The sequence below is a fragment of the Daucus carota genome, chromosome 7, assembly GCF_001625215.2.
Source record: "Daucus carota subsp. sativus chromosome 7, DH1 v3.0, whole genome shotgun sequence".
Classification (NCBI taxonomy): domain Eukaryota; kingdom Viridiplantae; phylum Streptophyta; class Magnoliopsida; order Apiales; family Apiaceae; genus Daucus; species Daucus carota.
Window position 1 is genome coordinate 34,848,228 of NC_030387.2, and position 17,531 is coordinate 34,865,758.

At 35.3% G+C, this 17,531-nt stretch overlaps 2 protein-coding genes and 1 long non-coding RNA gene across 3 annotated transcripts; 2 read left to right on the top strand and 1 right to left on the bottom strand.

The window, feature by feature from the left end:
- Positions 1-1,571: 1,571 nt before the first annotated feature.
- LOC108196057 (respiratory burst oxidase homolog protein C) lies at positions 1,572-6,432 on the top strand. The gene is made up of 12 exons (XM_017363135.2): positions 1,572-2,414; positions 2,513-2,675; positions 2,797-2,845; positions 3,017-3,130; positions 3,263-3,685; positions 3,774-4,160; positions 4,251-4,346; positions 4,460-4,575; positions 4,706-4,808; positions 4,906-4,979; positions 5,071-5,639; positions 5,740-6,432. Exons 1-12 carry the CDS (start codon positions 1,802-1,804, stop codon positions 5,847-5,849), a joined length of 2,817 nt encoding a protein of 938 aa, XP_017218624.1. The 5' UTR covers positions 1,572-1,801; the 3' UTR covers positions 5,850-6,432.
- Positions 6,433-9,108: 2,676 nt separating this feature from the next.
- On the top strand, positions 9,109-13,241 carry LOC108196058 (respiratory burst oxidase homolog protein C). Its single transcript, XM_017363136.2, has 12 exons — positions 9,109-9,634; positions 9,785-9,947; positions 10,088-10,136; positions 10,272-10,385; positions 10,497-10,922; positions 11,009-11,437; positions 11,525-11,620; positions 11,701-11,816; positions 11,916-12,018; positions 12,154-12,230; positions 12,308-12,828; positions 12,925-13,241. Exons 1-12 carry the CDS (start codon positions 9,211-9,213, stop codon positions 13,029-13,031), a joined length of 2,625 nt encoding a protein of 874 aa, XP_017218625.1. The 5' UTR covers positions 9,109-9,210; the 3' UTR covers positions 13,032-13,241.
- Positions 13,242-15,428: 2,187 nt separating this feature from the next.
- Positions 15,429-16,454, bottom strand: LOC135147771 (uncharacterized). The gene is made up of 3 exons (XR_010285588.1): positions 16,352-16,454; positions 15,670-16,095; positions 15,429-15,590 (listed from the first exon to the last, which is right to left on the bottom strand). It is a non-coding gene; the product is annotated as an uncharacterized LOC135147771 (long non-coding RNA).
- Between the last annotated feature and the right edge of the window lie 1,077 nt (positions 16,455-17,531).

The following is a 17,531-nucleotide window of genomic DNA, read 5'->3' on the forward strand; positions in this document are numbered from 1 at the left end:
ATCAAAATTTTAGATATATAATATGTTTAATAGACTATAATTATTTATATGATATTTCACTTATTTTATTTAAAATAAGATATAATACATAGAAAACTAAGTACAAATGGTTATTGTACGTAAAAGCAAAAAATTAATAACATCACTGAAAATTCAATTGATGGTCGACATTGCCATAGAAAATATCCTATTATTTATTAAACACTGAATATTAGAGAATTTAAAATTAAAATTCATCTCGATACTTTAAATTAAAATATTTTTGAGGGTAAAATGTTAACAATATTATGTAGAAAACTACTCCCTCCGTCCCCGTGGTGGTTTACGCTCACTGTTTGCACGCATTTTGAGACTTCTATAAAATATAGTTGTATAACTTTTTTCTAAAATTTTCTTTTTTCGAATAAAAGTTTAAATATCAAATTTTTATTCATAAGAAAAAATTAAAAAAATATATTATGGAAGTATACTTTAAACGAGTGTGGAAAAGCGTGCCGAAAAGTAACGTTACACGATATTAACTAGTTTATATCCCGTGCAAAGCACAATAATTTTTAATATATTATTTCATAATCTTTAATTTAATAGATTTTTAAAATCCATTTAAGATCCTTTTATGAATATTATATTATTATATATTCAATTATACTGGTTATATACTATATTCTTATTTTAGATACAAACATATTAAAACATGTGTATAATAAAATATTGAAAAAATACTAGTAATTATTTTTATTTATTGGTATTTTTATTAGATTTAAGAATTTTTATTATTATTCAAATTCAATATTATACTTGTACAATTAAATAAAATTGAGTTTTATTCATAATAATGAGTTAGTAATTTTATAATCAAGAGGGATTGAACTTGTTTTGTCCGACCAATCATGTTACCTCTTAATGTAATTATACATAAAATATAAATTTTAATTGGAAATATAGTTGGAAATTTATAATACTACCCCTGCACACGGCCATAACCATTATCTGGTGTTATATAAATTAATTTTTTATTAAAAAATTGCGGTAAAATTTAACATAAGAAACAACACAAACATTCTGTTTAGAAACAACAAGGTGCACTGTGCACACGCATCAATAATCCAATCTAACGGTAAAACCACCATTTGTCAGTTCCAAATTTCTATATTTTTAACTGAACAAAAATTCTCCCATCTCTTTCTTATTTTCGAAACTTCCCAATTACAACACTATTTAGCTGGATTTCTAGTAACTTTCCTTTCCATCACATTTTCAAAAGCTCCAAAACAGTAAGATAAAAAACCCCACTGGTTTTACTACATATTTTTCACATCATTACAAAGTTTAAGGTAAAATAATCTCAACCATGACAAAAGCATTATGCCAAAACGTTAGGGTGTTTGACCCTGTCCTCAAAAGTGTTTTAACTAATCCTACACACTTGTTTTTAACAAGTGGTGGGTGCCATCTTTGTTCCTAACGTTTGCACAAAAGAAGAATAGAAGAAAATATTAGAACGGGGAAAAGATAAATTAATAAATAAATAAAAACCATTTAAGAAAAGTCTTGCAACTTACCGACCCACCAGTTCAATTTCTTCACACGCGTTTTTAAAATTCTCTAGTCTCTTGCTACACTACTCATTATATATTGACAGATAGATTACATCTATAAATCATTACGTTTATATAGTTGCATGTTGTATAACATTTGAGCTACTTGATTACTTCATTTATTTATTTATTCATATTTTTTGCATCTCTTACACGAAGGAAACTTGTTGATAGAAGAATTTTGTTAGTTATTGTTGTGAGAGATGGGAGTTGACGACGGTGATCAGCGGTTGTATCATTCGGACACGGAGGCGTCCGATAAGACGTCATTTAGCGGTCCACTGAGTGGACCGCCAAGCGGACCGCTGCTGAAGAGCGGTCCGCTGAACAAGAGAGGTGGCAAGAAGAGCGCCAGGTTTAATATTCCTGGCGAGACGGGCTCTAGCACGGCTAGTCATAACGGGAGCGTGATTTCGCATGATGATTACGTGGAAATCACGCTCGATGTTCGCGAAGATTCGGTGGCGGTTCATAGTGTGAAGACGGCGGGAGGAGGTGACGTGGAAGACAGTGAGTTGACTCTGCTGGCGAAAGGCCTGGAGAAACGCTCGTCTTTCGGGTCATCAGCTGTGAAGAATACTTCGCAGAGGATTAGGCAGGTTTCGCAGGAGCTGAAGCGGTTGGCTTCGTTTACGAAACGGCCTCAGAAGAGATATGATCGGTCGAAATCAGGCGCGGTGCATGCTCTGATGGGGCTTAAGTTTATCAGCAAGGCTGATGGTGGTGCGGGTTGGGCCAAGGTGGAGAGCAAGTTTGATGATCTCTCTGCTCCCACCAATGGCTTGCTTCCTCGCGCGCTCTTCTGGGAATGCATAGGTAAATTGACGGTCTATTAGAGTTTGATTGATGATATTTTGTGTTATTGAGTTCTTGAATTTGTCTCTGATTTTTATGGTGATTAATTGCGATTACAGGGATGAACAAAGAATCTAAAGAGTTTGCAGGAGAGCTTTTTGATGCCCTTACCCGGAGGAGGAACATAATGGGGAACTCGATTAATAAAGAAGAGTTGAAGGAGTTCTGGGAACAGATTTCTGACCAGAGTTTTGATTCTAGGCTTCAAACTTTCTTTGACATGTAAGGGAAAAAACAGTTAATTAATTGATTAATTAGATATGATAATTGTATTGAAGTAGTTAGTATAGTAATCTATCATGAGCTTAAAGAATGGTTGATCTTATAATGAATTCCTTTACAGGGTTGACAAAGATGCTGATGGCCGAATTACAGAGGAAGAAGTGAGAGAGGTATGTACAATGTATTGGCATAAATAATCTTTCAATCCTTTAAAGCTTCATAAAAATACAAAAGCTGTGGTAATAAAGTTGACCTTAATATATAACTTATGCAGCATCTCACATGATATCAATTATGCAGTAGTTGAGATTTAATCAAACAATATTTAATTGATTTTGTAGATTATCAGTCTCAGTGCTTCTGCCAACAAGCTGTCGAATATCCAAAAGCAAGCAGATGAATACGCCGCCTTGATCATGGAAGAGCTGGATCCTGACAATCATGGATACATCATGGTAACTTGTAGTTGTACTCGTATAAGTGTAATATGACCAACTGTCTAGTTTCAATTATATTCTCACAATTTGATCAATCACAAGATTACTACTGCATTATGCTGATCTATGGTACTGTGATTTGGAAAACAGATTGAAAATTTGGAGATGCTTTTGTTGCAAGCTCCAACACATCATATAAGAGGCGGTGAAAGCAAGGCTCTGAGCCAAATGCTGAGCCAGAAGCTTAAGACTACAAATGACCATGTGGTTTCAAGAACATTGCGAGACACCAAGTACTTCATACTAGATAATTGGCAAAGATTTTGGGTGTTGGCACTATGGATTGCGATTATGGCTGTTTTATTTACTTACAAGTACATTCAATACAAAAACAGAGCTGCCTACGAAGTTATGGGAGTTTGTGTTTGTTTAGCAAAGGGTGCAGCCGAGACACTCAAGTTTAACATGGCACTGATACTGTTACCAGTCTGCCGGAACACTATCACTTGGCTTAGGAACAAAACCAGATTAGGAGTAGCTGTTCCCTTTGATGACAATCTCAATTTCCACAAAGTAAGTCAAAATTATCTGAATTTTTTTTTAATTCATATTTCAGTTACAGGTTGAGTTGGTGCTGATATGTATTGATTCTTTTCTGCAGATTATAGCTGTGGCAATTGCAATTGGGGTTGGGATCCATGCAATATCCCATTTAACCTGTGACTTTCCTCGTCTCCTTCATGCTGACGAGGAGAGTTATGAACTAATGGAGCCTTTCTTTGGGGAAGATCAGCCTCCAAACTACTGGTGGTTTGTTAAGGGATGGGAAGGCATAACTGGGATTATTATGGTAGTACTGATGGCAATAGCATTTACTCTAGCAAGTCCATGGTTGAGGCGTGGCAGAGTAAATTTACCCAAATTCTTAAAGAAGCTTACTGGATTCAATGCCTTCTGGTATTCACATCACCTTTTTGTCATTGTCTACGCCCTGCTCATTGTTCACGGTATCAAACTTTACCTGACACATGACTGGTACAAGAAAACGGTAAGTGAATATAAACATGACAACGCCATATTTTCTCATATTCTTCCTCGCCAATTTTCTAACAAGCTGTATAATGTTTTCCAATGCCAGACATGGATGTATTTGTCAGTTCCAATCCTACTTTACGCAGGCGAGAGATTGATCAGAGCCTTTAGATCAAGCATCAAACCTGTTAAGATAAGAAAGGTGAGCTTACTGCTTATGTAGCAGTGTATAAGTGACTACTCTTATGTGTTCTTTTTTTAACAGTGAACAATGTTTCCCCTTTTCCACACACTGACAAATTATGCTGTGTGAAGGTTGCGGTTTATCCTGGAAATGTTTTAGCACTCCACATGTCTAAGCCTCAGGGATTTAAATACAAGAGTGGGCAATACATGTTTGTCAACTGCGCTGCTGTTTCACCATTTGAATGGTAGGTGATTAGATCTTTCAGTTTTACTTGTATGGATTTTGTTTTCAACTATGAAAGTGTAGTGTATGTTCTTATCTCCCTGCTCTTTCATTCTAATTTTTAGTAAATTTTGAAATTCATTTGTCATCAGGCATCCGTTTTCCATCACCTCTGCCCCCAATGATGATTACTTAAGTGTTCATATACGAACACTTGGTGACTGGACACGACAACTCAAGACTGTCTTCTCAGAGGTTTGTTTCAATTAGTAATAAAACCGTGTGTTTGTGATCTGTTTAATTACTCTAAACTGAATAGCCAACTTACTGAATTGATTTTTCCTATAAACAGGTCTGTCAGCCACCGGATACTGGAAAAAGTGGACTTCTGAGAGCCGACGTTATCCAAGGAGAGAACAACCCAAAGTAAGTCTGCACTCTTTTGATTCATCCACTCTTATTTAAAATAATATGTTTGTTTATATGTTTTAACTTTATAGCGAAAACTATATTGCAGTTTTCCAAAAGTGATGATTGATGGTCCATATGGAGCGCCTGCACAAGACTATAAAAAATACGATGTCGTGTTATTGGTAGGGTTAGGCATAGGAGCCACACCAATGATCAGTATTGTGAAGGACATAGTTAACAACATTAAGGCAAAGGAGGAAGAAGAGAGTGCCATTGAAGATGGGACAGGCACAGCTAGTGGCATTAGTAGTAATAGTGCCAGCCCATTTAAGAAAAAATCGCCAGGGCCTTCAAGTTCGAGTAACTTCAAGACAACAAGGGCATACTTTTATTGGGTTACAAGAGAACAAGGCTCCTTTGATTGGTTTAAAGGGGTGATGAATGAAGTTGCTGAATTGGACAACAATGGTGTCATAGAAATGCATAATTATTGCACTAGTGTTTATGAAGAAGGCGATGCTCGGTCTGCTCTAATCGCTATGCTCCAGTCGATTAACCATGCTAAAAATGGCGTTGATGTTGTTTCTGGTACTCGTGTGAAGTCTCATTTTGCTAAGCCTAATTGGCGTAACGTCTACAAGCGCATAGCTGTCAACCACGCAAATAGCCGAGTCGGTAAGTTCCTTTTTTCCCTCAGCTTACAAGTAACTTATAAGTTAAAATCTCCGTAAAAAAATTCAATGCTAATATATATCTGTGTATTGTCAATGATCAGGAGTGTTTTATTGCGGGGCTCCACCACCGGTGAAAGAGTTGAGACAGTTAGCCTCTGATTTTTCGCACAAGACCTCAACAAAGTTTGATTTTCACAAAGAAAATTTTTGATCAAGAAAAAGTACATGGCTTGTTTGACATAATAAATCAGGCAAGACAATCAACGTCTTCTAGATCTACACCTAACCCCCTTTGCTCCTGTACAGAGAATCTGCCTCTAGCTGTTATTCGTTTGACCTTATGTATTTGTCGTTATCATATAATATTAATATTCTTTGAAATGTACTTAGAATAATGAGAGGAGGATAGTGTAATGCATGATAGCAGGCACTGGAATGATGATAAGGAACTGATCGTGGCTTAATGGTGGTCCTCTTCAGACGTCGCGTTTTGAAATTTAAAGGCTACCAAATCCGCAAACAATTCCTCTACTTATACTTGGGAAAGAAGTATCTGTAGAATCAAGTTGTCATGGTTGTGCCAATGATGAGAGCAGCACCAGGCGCTCGCTTTCTTTCTCCAGCGTGTATTAATCAAGTATGATAGAGCAATAGGTGGTTGAGAAGTGGATACCATCTAATAAGAATTGTATAGATTAGATGATTTTTTAGTATACTAAGCTGTGACCGCGAGTTTTCATTGACATGTACAGCAGTTTTCGTGTTGAATATTGAACATGTCATTGTTTTTGACAGGAGTTTAGCCTCACTGAAGAGTTATGCAATGTAGTTGAAGTTTCGTTTAGTGAAGAAGACCAAATCAAATTATTGTGTGAACTGAGACAAAATCAGCTGTGTATTGTGATGAGCAGAGACATACGGCATACGCAACTAAAAGTCTATTGCAACTTTTAACCAACTCCATGAGAAACAGAGAATAATAATGCATACAGTTGCAGATTGCTGTAATGCAAGACATCTCCCACCAAATGAAGATTGTCTAGTCCACAATAGGAAAGCACACTAATTAAGTTGAGGACAGGTAGTTGCACTTGACATGCTCTGTTCTACTCCTTTTTCAATTTGATTGACAATAAGGAGATAGTTGTATATTATTGAAAACTCCATAATAAAAATACTCATTGCTTTGGATTCAATTTAACACAGTGACTTACCTAATGCACTAATCTGAAATATCAACTTTAATGTTGGAAGTTAATGGATCGTGGCATTGTTTCTTTTTGCAATCTCCGTGCTTAATTTCTAGCATGGCTCAGAGACGGGTACTTTACGCCCTGCTCCCGAGTTATAATTAGGGAGGAAAACAAGTGAAAAGAATATAAAGTTATATAACTTTTACTCCTGTTTGTTAATGGAGGAAAGTAAGTGAAAGTTTTCACTCCAAAAGTTTCACAAAGTGGAATGTTGCATTCACTTGCTTTCTCTTTTAAAAAATCTGAGGAGCAAGGCCTTAGTCAGCAGGAGATGGGCCAGCATGAGTAAATAAATTTAAGAACATGTGATGGTCTTAAAATTATAGATTAGTGACAAATTTAATTATCTATATATAATAAATTTAACAGCTTTGAATCGTATTTATCAGTCACGAAGTTGGAATAACGCAACATATATATGACCGTGGCATGAATATCTGGCGGCCAAAATTATAATATATTAAACCATCCAGCGGCCAGGATTATAATATTTTTTTTAATATGTTCAGTTTTTTAATCACCGAATGGGTACTTGTCCAGCGTTTTTTAATCGTTCGACGAAGTCATTTTACCAATCTAGCGGTTCAAAAGCGCCAAAAATATTTAAAAAAATTTATTATAATCATGTTCCAACATCCTTTTGAAAAAAATCATATGACCCAAATAGATTTAACAGGAGGATACGAAAAGATCAGAGAATAGAAATCGAATGTACAGACTACAGAGACGAATTTGAAGCACAGATAAGAGATCAGAATCGTTGAAGAAATGAAAAAATATCATCCTTTATTTTCTCACACGGTTTCTTCTTTAGATTTTGTTTTCTTCTGCAGGGGAAAAAAGAATCAGCAGCTACAGGGTCTAAAGAGTAAAGAGTATAACGTCTGTGGCGGAGGCCTCCAGGGTGCCTTAGAAACCATCTGTAGTAAGTTGAACGCCAAACGGTGTAAGAACAAAACCGGCATAGACAAAAAAATCCACATAATTTATTTACACAAATGTGCTCAGCAAGCATGCCAGCAGCCTTTGAAGTTCCAACTGTCACAATTTACATAACTGCATTCCAAAAAAAAAAAACAAAGAGCAATACAACTAAAGCATAAAATCATGATGCAATTTCACTATGATACAGTAGAACCTGATGCTCTAGATTAAAGCAATATAGGTTTTTAATTCAGTAGATATATTGTTATACCGGCATCAGCTTCAGAATTACTAAGCCTGAGACATATTACCATTTTCAGAATGATCCGAGGCCAGCGCAGTCCTAAATATTATGCTCCTTATTTTCTTTTTATAGCCTCTTAATCGTCAGGTGTAAACATTGCTTCAGCATTGCTCCCAATATCAGGGCTCTGCTCCAAATGACCGTTTTAATTATAATGGAGAAAGCCTCTCAGAACAGCAAAAACATCACCTTCTTGAAGAACCCCCCTGAAGAGCTGATCCTTTGTATCAATAAATCCATCAGGCCCTAGGATGATAATGTGGCACGCTGGATCACAAGGTCATCCATATATAAGTCAATTCTAGCCACAGATAAGCCCTGAAGTAGCTAGACAGTGACCATAATATTATTACTGCTTATTTTAATACCAAAAATTTTATATACTCATGTCTCCCACTCTTAACTTTATATCTGAGAGGAAAATGTCCTTCAGGCTAATTGCAAGGGCGGATCTACGAACGTGCACGGATATGTGGATGTAAATTTTCCTCCTAAATAAGAAGGCAACCAGGAGCATAATAGTATGTTTTCAGTTTCACATTAGTAATTGATTTGTATCTCTCTTCTTTTTCTCAAGATTTATATTTTTTTAGTTGCACTAATATCTGAAATTTAAAAAGCCGAAAGTATGTTAAAAATCTAAAATGCATTTAAAAATGGATCGAGTATACTTGTAAGAATATAATTTTGTTTACAAAGAATCGGCTATAAATGCATGTATGTAAACTTCGTTTAACGTCGATTTTACAGAAAAGGTCAAAACACCACTGGTAATTTGAACTTGGAAGGAAAGCAAGTTTTACGTGCTAAACCTACACAGTACACATGAGTAAATCATGTCAAGAGTTTCTAACAACCAATTTTGTTATAATATTAAGATGGATGAGTGTTGAAATAAGAGAAATGTAAAATATAGCACGATATCAGGCACCATGACATGAACAACTTGACATCATGCATGGCTGGTAACTTAGAGAATGATTTTTGTTACATATTTAAATACCTCGTGCTCAAGCCTGGTCTGTATTCATTCGAAAAATAGAAAGATAAAAGAGAATTTTTATCAGTTTCATTTTCGAAGACTGTAAAATATGGATGGCAAGAAGAGCACCAGATTTAATGTTCCAGGTGACACAGTCTCTGGTACTCCCAGTAATCATGTGGAATATGATCACGGGGAAGTCACACGCGATGTTGTGGACTCAGTGGCTGTTTACACAGCTAATGCAGAAGACAGAAAGTTGAAGGTTAGTTTTGGTTCCTCAGGGGTAAGAATTGCTTCGATGAAGAATAGGCAGGTGTCTCAGGAGATGAAGCGGTTGACTTCTGTGAGGGAGAGGCCACAGAAGCAATCTAGTCGGTCTAAATCAGGTGCAGTTCATGCCTTGACGGGGCTTAAGTTTATAAGCAAGAGTGATGGTGGCTTTGATTGGAAGAAAGTGGAGAAGATGTTTGATGAACTCACTGCTGCCACCAATGGATTTCTTCCTCGTGCACTCTTTTGGGAATGCATAGGTACATTTACTTGCGATGGTATTTTAAGCTTTTAAGTATTTCAATTGTGTACAAGAGCATTGTTTTATGAATTAAAATGATATGTAATGCTTTCAAGTATCAAGTTTGTCTATATGAGGTTCTTTATTTTGAGGGAGTTTATGATCATAGGGATGCACAAGGAGTCTAAAGAGTTTGCAGGCGCGCTTTTTGATGCTCTCGCCAGGAGGAGGAACATAATGATCGACTCAATTGACAAAGAAGAGTTGAAGGAGTTCTGGGAACAGATTTCTGATCAGAGTTTTGATTCTAGGCTTCAAATTTTCTTTGACATGTAAGGGAAAAAACTCAGATAATTAATTCTTGTATTAATGTTAATGCATAAAATCAAATATTTTATCTTGTCTTTTGAACTACTTGTAATACTATATGTACTTGAAGAATGGTTGAACTTATAAAATGTATCTTTTGAAGGGTTGACAAAGATGCAAATGGTAGAATCTCCAAGGATGAAGTAAAAGAGGTATAAACAGCTTCATTATAATCCTGAAGATGTGACACAAAAGTTGACTTTTTTATATAAACAAACCATCTCACATGCTGAATATTAATTAAGTTTACTTAGATGTTTAAGTAATTAACTTGTTTATGTCTGTAGATTATTAGTGTTAGTGCTTGTGCTAACAAGCTGTCGAGTATCCAAAACGGAGCAGATGACTATGCAACCATTATCATGGAAGAGCTGGACCATGACAATCTTGGATATATCATGGTAACTGATATATAAAAAATATGTTACCAGCCTAAACTACATTATCAAAAGGTGATCAGTATAGATAATTTAGCATTCTACTGAAATGCTTTGCTTTTAACTCAATATCAGATTGAAGATATGGAGATGCTTCTGTTGCAAGATGCAGCAGAGCCTATAAGAGGTTCTGATAGCAAGGCTTTAAGCAAAATGCGGAGCCAGAAGCTTAAAACTAAAAAAAAGGATGTCGTAATTTCAAGAGCGTATAAAGACACTAAGTACTTTGTACATGATAACTGGCAAAGAGTTTGGGTTTTGGCAGTATGGCTTGGGATCATGGCTGGTTTATTCGCTTACAAGTACGTGGAATACAAAAACAGAGCTGCCTATCAAGTTATGGGAGTTTGCGTTTGTTTAGCAAAGGGTGCAGCCGAGACACTTAAGTTTAACATGGCACTGATTCTGTTACCAGTCTGCCGAAAAACTATCACCTGGCTTAGGAATAAAACTAGATTAGGAGTAGCTGTTCCCTTTGATGACAACATCATATTTCACCAAGTAAGTTCAATAAAACCTTCTTATACATAAACTATCTCCGAATCAATTTGGCGCTAATATATTTAGAAATTTTAAACTTTCTGTAGATCATAACAGTGGGGATTGCAATTGGGGTAGGGATTCATGGATTGGCCCATATGACTTGTGACTTTCCTCGTCTCCTTCATGCTGACAAGCAGAAGTACAGACTAATGGAGCCTTTCTTTGGGAAAGATCAGCCTCCAAACTACTGGTGGTTTGTTAAGGGAGTAGAAGGTGTGACTGGAATAAGTATGGTAGTATTGATGACAATAGCATTTACGCTTGCTAGCCCGTGGTTGAGGCTCCGCAAAGTCCCAAGAGGAAATTCACTTAAATATAAGAAAAAGGAGAAACAGAGTCTTGAGAAGATATTAGACAAGCTTACAGGATTCAATGCCTTCTGGTACTCACATCACCTCTTTATCATTGTCTATGTGTTGCTCATTGTTCACGGTGTCAAGCTTTACCTAACACATGAGTGGTACAAGAAAACGGTAAGCACAAATAGACTCTATATAATCTAGTAAAATGATCTTCCTGCCCAATGATTTAACAAGCTGTTTAATGTTTCGTAAATGCAGACCTGGATGTATCTGGCAGTTCCAATCATACTGTACGCCTGTGAGAGATTGACAAGAGCCTATAGATCGAGCACAGAAAATGTTAGCATAAAAAAGGTGAGCCTACAGGTTTCGTCATAGTCTCATGTAATCATTTTCTATTACCTGGACTGATACGATCATATTATCATGTGAAGGTGGTGGTTTATCCCGAAAATCTTTTAGCACTTCAAGTGTTTAAGCCTGAGGGATTCAAATACAAGAGTGGGCAATACATGTTTGTCAAATGTGCTGCTATCTCACCCTTTGAATGGTAGGTGATCAGGTTCTTCAGTTTCACCAGCATAAAGTGTAGACACTGCAACTTATCAATTTCATCTTATAATGAGTAAAGAATTTCATGTGTCTTTAGGCATCCTTTTTCTATCACTTCTGCCCCTGATGATGATTATCTAAGTGTTCATATTCGAAGTCTTGGTGATTGGACTGCAGAAATCAGAGAGGTCTTCTCGAAGGTTCGTTCCATTAAGTACCAAGGCCAGTGACAACTAACATATATCCAAATTGTAATGAGCAGATGTTTGTGATCTAGTACTATATATCCTCAGATAGATTAACCAACTTATCTTGTCAATAATTTGTATAATTAGGTCTGTCAGTCATCACCCACCCGGAAAAGTGAAGTTCTGAGAGCCGAATTTAACCAAGGAGACAAAATTAACTCCAGGTAAGTTTGTACTCAGCATATTTATTTATGCTTACTGAAATCTGAACATTATGTCTGATTTTTTAACTTTGGTGCAGTGTCAAGGTATCGATTGATGGTCCATACGGAGCACCTGCACAAGACTATAAAAGCTATGAAGTAGTATTACTGATAGGGCTAGGCATAGGGGCAACACCCATGATCAGTATTGTGAAGGACATCGTAAACAATATCAAGGCGAAGGAGGAGGAAGATAATAATTCCAGCCCATTAACGAAAGAATCACCAGGGCATTCAAGTGCAAGTGAGTTTAAAACAAGAAAAGCATATTTCTATTGGATTTCACCTTCCCAAGGCTCTTTTGATTGGTTTAAAGGGGTGATTAATGAGGTCACTGACGTAGACAAGAATGGTGTCGTAGAAATGCATATTCACTGCACTAGTGTTTATGAAGAAGGCAATGTGCAGTCTGCTGTAATCGCTATGCTTCAGTCCATTTACTATGAAAAGCGTGGGATCGATGTTGTCACGGGTACTCATGTCAAGTCTCACTTCGCCAAGCCTGATTGGCAGAAGGTCTACCAGGGCATTGCTGACAAACACACAAATAGCCGAGTTGGTCAGTCCTCAATTTTTTTCAAAGTAGTTTTGCTCAACTCATGTTTGCATTATACAGCCATTACTAATATATCCGTTTGTTGTTGTCAATGATCAGGAGTGTTTTATTGCGGACCTCCACCAGCTGCCGTGAAGTTGAAAAAGCTAGCTGCTGATTTTTCACGCACCTCGACAGAGTTTGAATTTCACAAAGAGAATTTCTAATCAGGAACAGAAGGTGCAAGGCGAGATGATATCAGCGCTCATCTCTCTGCCTTGGTTCTCTATTTCTTTGATTTGTACAGCAATTTGAACTTGTCAATTTCGACAGGAGTTCAGAATTGGGAGTTATGTAACATACACTGAACTCTGAACTGTTCGATTACTTTTAGGGGGTGTATTGGATTGGAATTTTAAAGATTTTTTTGCATTCATGAAATCCGAGGGTATTCGATTGGGATTGTTTGAAATCCATTAAAATCTTGAAGTATTCGATTGGGATTTTAAATTATGCTACAAAATCCGATGGTATTCAATTGGGATTTTAAATAATGCTTTAAAATCTGATGGTATTCAATTGGGATTGTTTAAAATCCATTAAAATCTGATGGTATTCAAATGCTGATGGATTTTTTTGCATTTCATAAAATGGTGGATTTTGTGGCATTCTTCAGTGTATTTTAAGTTTTTTGAAATCCCACCAAAATCAATGGGATTTTGAAACATTGTGCTTAAATCCTATAAACTCTGCGACATTTTATCAAGAATCCGCACAAAATCAAAATCACACACAATCCATTAAAATCCACAAACTAAAAACAATCCATTAAAATTCCAATCGAATACACCCCGTTAATATTCATTCAAATCTTCCCTTCTATCAATATTGTTTTCTTTCAGTTGCACAATTTCATTCCATTCTCCGCAACCAAACACAAGATTGGTAATTTCTACCGCAAGGCTGACGTTCATTGATGATGATAAAAGGATTCTGTGTGTGAACTAAACCAATATAAGTTCTTTACTTTCTAATATAGTGATGTCCCCCTTCCTGTGTGTCGGTATCTGGTGTGGGAGGAGGCCTGGCATTGTGTCATGCGACATTTTCATTACTTTTGAACATTTTTTGTTTTGAAATTGTCCAACATTTTTTATTGTTTAATCCGGTGTTTATATTCCCATTCCTAATTCATTTTTTATTTTCAATTATAATATATATTTAAATTATTAAAAGTAGATTGATATTAAAATTATTTTGAAAATTTAAGAATTATTTATAATTTAGTTTTTGTTAATTAAAATAATTTTTGATATAATTTATGTGTTAATTCATTAAAAGGTAATAATATTTCAAAATAATAAGTCGTACTAATTTATTAATCATTTCTAAATTACATTATTATAAGAACAAATAAATTCGACTTTTTTTATATTATATTAATGTCAGAAGAATCAAATACAAAGTTAATCCATTATTTTTTTATCTTGTAGAATAGAGTGTATTATAAACTATTTAACACATTTTTGAAAATAAATAAAAAAATTTAACACAACCAATATTTTTAAATATTTTAAAATATTAAAAAGAATATTTTACTTATATTTTAACCCAAAATCATTATAACTAAAATAAAATTTAACCCAAATGGTCAAATAGGATTTTCGCTAAACCAAAGCTAAGTAAATTTATTGACCCAAACTCTATATAAATAGGACTCCAATTCAATGTAGAGGCAGAATAGAATACTAAGAATAGTGTGGCCTGAGATGAAGAGGTCTTATTTTACGGAACACTAGTGAAAAAAAACGCGCTCCGCGCGAGAGAAAAAAATATATAATATAAAACATTTTAAAGATCAGTGTGATTAATAATTTCTAAGTACGTAAACATCAAAGGATAAATTAATAAGCTCATGAAATATATTGGCGTATACTAAGCCAGGATATAAAAATTTAAACAGAGACCTTGTACATTCCTCTTTCGAAAAGTCCAAAGGTACACCATACCTCTTTGTCCTTGTTTTAGGTCTATACAGCTTTCATTAGGTTAATATGACAAACTTATATCACATTTACGCTGCATTTGCATCTCTGTTAACATGACTAATATTTTGGGAAACATGACTAATCAGGCTCCTGAGCGCTAGCCCTGTATTCACACTATTCAACACTGCCTTGCACATTCGCTTCATAGAACTCTTTGTTTAGTTGCCTTCCGGCAGATGCAGACCCCGAACTACAAATCTGCTCTCTATGAATGTGTGACACATAAATGTCCATTTCTGGCTTCCATAGGATATACTTTTTCACAGAACGCCGAAACTCGTCAATGCCCCCCTTATATCGAACTACTGAACTTGTTGTATCACATCACCTTCTTTCCTCTGCAAGCCCGTAAAAAAGGCACAATGTGAACTTTGCTTTGATGAATAAGGACAAGGATGACATTGTAGCTTTCCACAGGTATCTCGCCCTATCTGCAATATATAGAAAAGTATTAAGTCGTTACTCGCTAGACATTTTAAGTTGTTTCTTGTCTTCTTTTTTTTTTTTGCACAGTATGAACAGAGGAGGAAAATTAAGATTGATCATAGCACAATCACAAGTGGGATATTTTACCAACAGAGTCAGTTTTATCGGTTGGGATTTCACCCATCCTTTCTATGCATGCAAGCCATCAACATCAGCAGCAACAATGTCTACCTGCAGATAGTTCTTGTAGCTTTTGAAGAACATACACGGCTCAAACAAATCTTTCCACTGTGATTTATTTAGCTCAATTTCCTGATCATTGACATAACATAATTAAAGAGCAGTGCAAGTATGCTACAATAACCAAACATGCAAAAAAAGTTATTACTACCTCACAAATCTTATTGCCAAATTGAAATTGCTCCCTCATCACGCGAAGAGTACTGGTTGAGACATTGTAGCCGGAATTCATGCATGGGTAAGCAGGAGTTATAATTGGCATATGATGAGTTTGATCACAAGGATTCCTGCGAGGAACCCATACAGATAAACCAAGCCCATTGTCATTACGATACAGCCGACAAACCCTATCAAGAAGAAGAGCCCAGCAGACATCGCCAAGAAATCCAGTGGCCTAAAAAGGTGCGGCAATGAAAAATATTATGACTAAAACTGGGGAGGGGGAAAGACCTTAATAAAACTTGAATACATTTGGTACGAGCGTAGGAATCAGGTCAGCTACCCTGCAGCCATTTAGAATAATAACACCTGGTTTGTCAACATCGTATAGAACAGAGACAGCAGAAATATCCAAGTCCTGTAAATGCTCCAGTTAGCATTTATTAATAAGAAATCTTCATATATTAGTGATAAAAACTACAATAATGATATATTTGTTAGAAGACATGGCATTTTTTGCCTAAAAAGTGATTGATGTTAGCCGTTACACGAGACTTGAGTCGATATTATCAATCAGTTAGATAAGCAAGTGTGCAGAAAATCACGTCATAATAGCAAAAGTGACTCAAGTAATAAACGAAAAGTAGAGGTGAAAGTACAGAGTGCGTTAATACCTAGGGGCACTGCTTGTCACCATCAAACTTTGCTGGTGACAAAATCTGCATCACTTGCTTCCCAGATTGTAGGGGCATCACACGTGCACAGCTTTTTGTAATTTGTAAGTCTAAATGTAAAGACAACCCTATATGTTACAAAGGGATGATAACTCAACAATAGAACAGGACAAGTAAATAACACTACGCCTGCACTGGAATCTGAAGATACGAAGACAAAGGTTGAAGAAGCCATCTACAGTTTTGAAGGAATAAGTTCACTGGAAGAAGTTCATTAATATGTTCATGCCTCAGTGAAGAATAAAGATTGAAGTATTCAAGATTGTGGAAGCAATGAAGATGTTGTCCAAGTACTCGAAAGATTTCAGTGCAACCCCTGAAGCAAGATATTTCTATATATCTTGGTTGGTTATTATAATCAACAAACTGAAGCATAAACTAACCCGGAATCGACTGATCAATGTTTGCTGACAAAGAAGGTACAATGTGTGACTTCAGTGTTAGTCGCTTGTGAACCAGACCAGTGCACTAAGCGTCAGCACATACGAAGTTTGCAAAGTATTTATCAATCGAAGAATTGATCAAGTCATAACAAGTCATTTGTTCCAAACTCAAGCCAAGCCAAATGCCTAGCCTCTGCAAGCTGTATCAGGTCTACTGATCAAATGCCATATGTCAAGTTTCCACACAAAGCAATATCAGGAAGTGACCTATCTTTTATATGTGTGCACTTATATATTTGTATATGTACAAATATATTTATATATATGTATATATGTATATTTAATTAAGTATAATATATATAATATATATGTATATATGTTTTTAAACATATGTATATGTATATTTATATATATGTATATTTAAATAAATATATATGTATATAGTATATGTATTTATATTTTACATAAGCAATTATATAATTAAGTGTGTATATATATATATATATATATATATATATATATTATATATTATGTGCATAAATATATTTATATTTAGAGAGAGCTATATATATCTTTATATATATATATTTATATTTATATTTACACATAGTTATATGTATATTATATATATTTAAATATATGAGAATATATTTAAATATATGTGTATATATATATTACTATATGTTTATATAAATATTATATATATGTATATATTTATATATACTTTTCTTTATATA

Bases quoted from the DNA above. Each gene is read 5' to 3' on its own strand.
- LOC108196057 (XM_017363135.2), top strand. From the start codon at position 1,802: ATGGGAGTTGACGACGGTGATCAGCGGTTGTATCATTCGGACACGGAG. The intron at 4,347-4,459 runs GTGAGCTTACTG...TGCTGTGTGAAG, and splicing joins AACCTGTTAAGATAAGAAAG to GTTGCGGTTTATCCTGGAAA. The intron at 5,640-5,739 runs GTAAGTTCCTTT...GTCAATGATCAG, and splicing joins CCACGCAAATAGCCGAGTCG to GAGTGTTTTATTGCGGGGCT.
- LOC108196058 (XM_017363136.2), top strand. From the start codon at position 9,211: ATGGATGGCAAGAAGAGCACCAGATTTAATGTTCCAGGTGACACAGTC. The intron at 11,621-11,700 runs GTGAGCCTACAG...TATCATGTGAAG, and splicing joins AAAATGTTAGCATAAAAAAG to GTGGTGGTTTATCCCGAAAA. The intron at 12,231-12,307 runs GTAAGTTTGTAC...ACTTTGGTGCAG, and splicing joins GGAGACAAAATTAACTCCAG to TGTCAAGGTATCGATTGATG.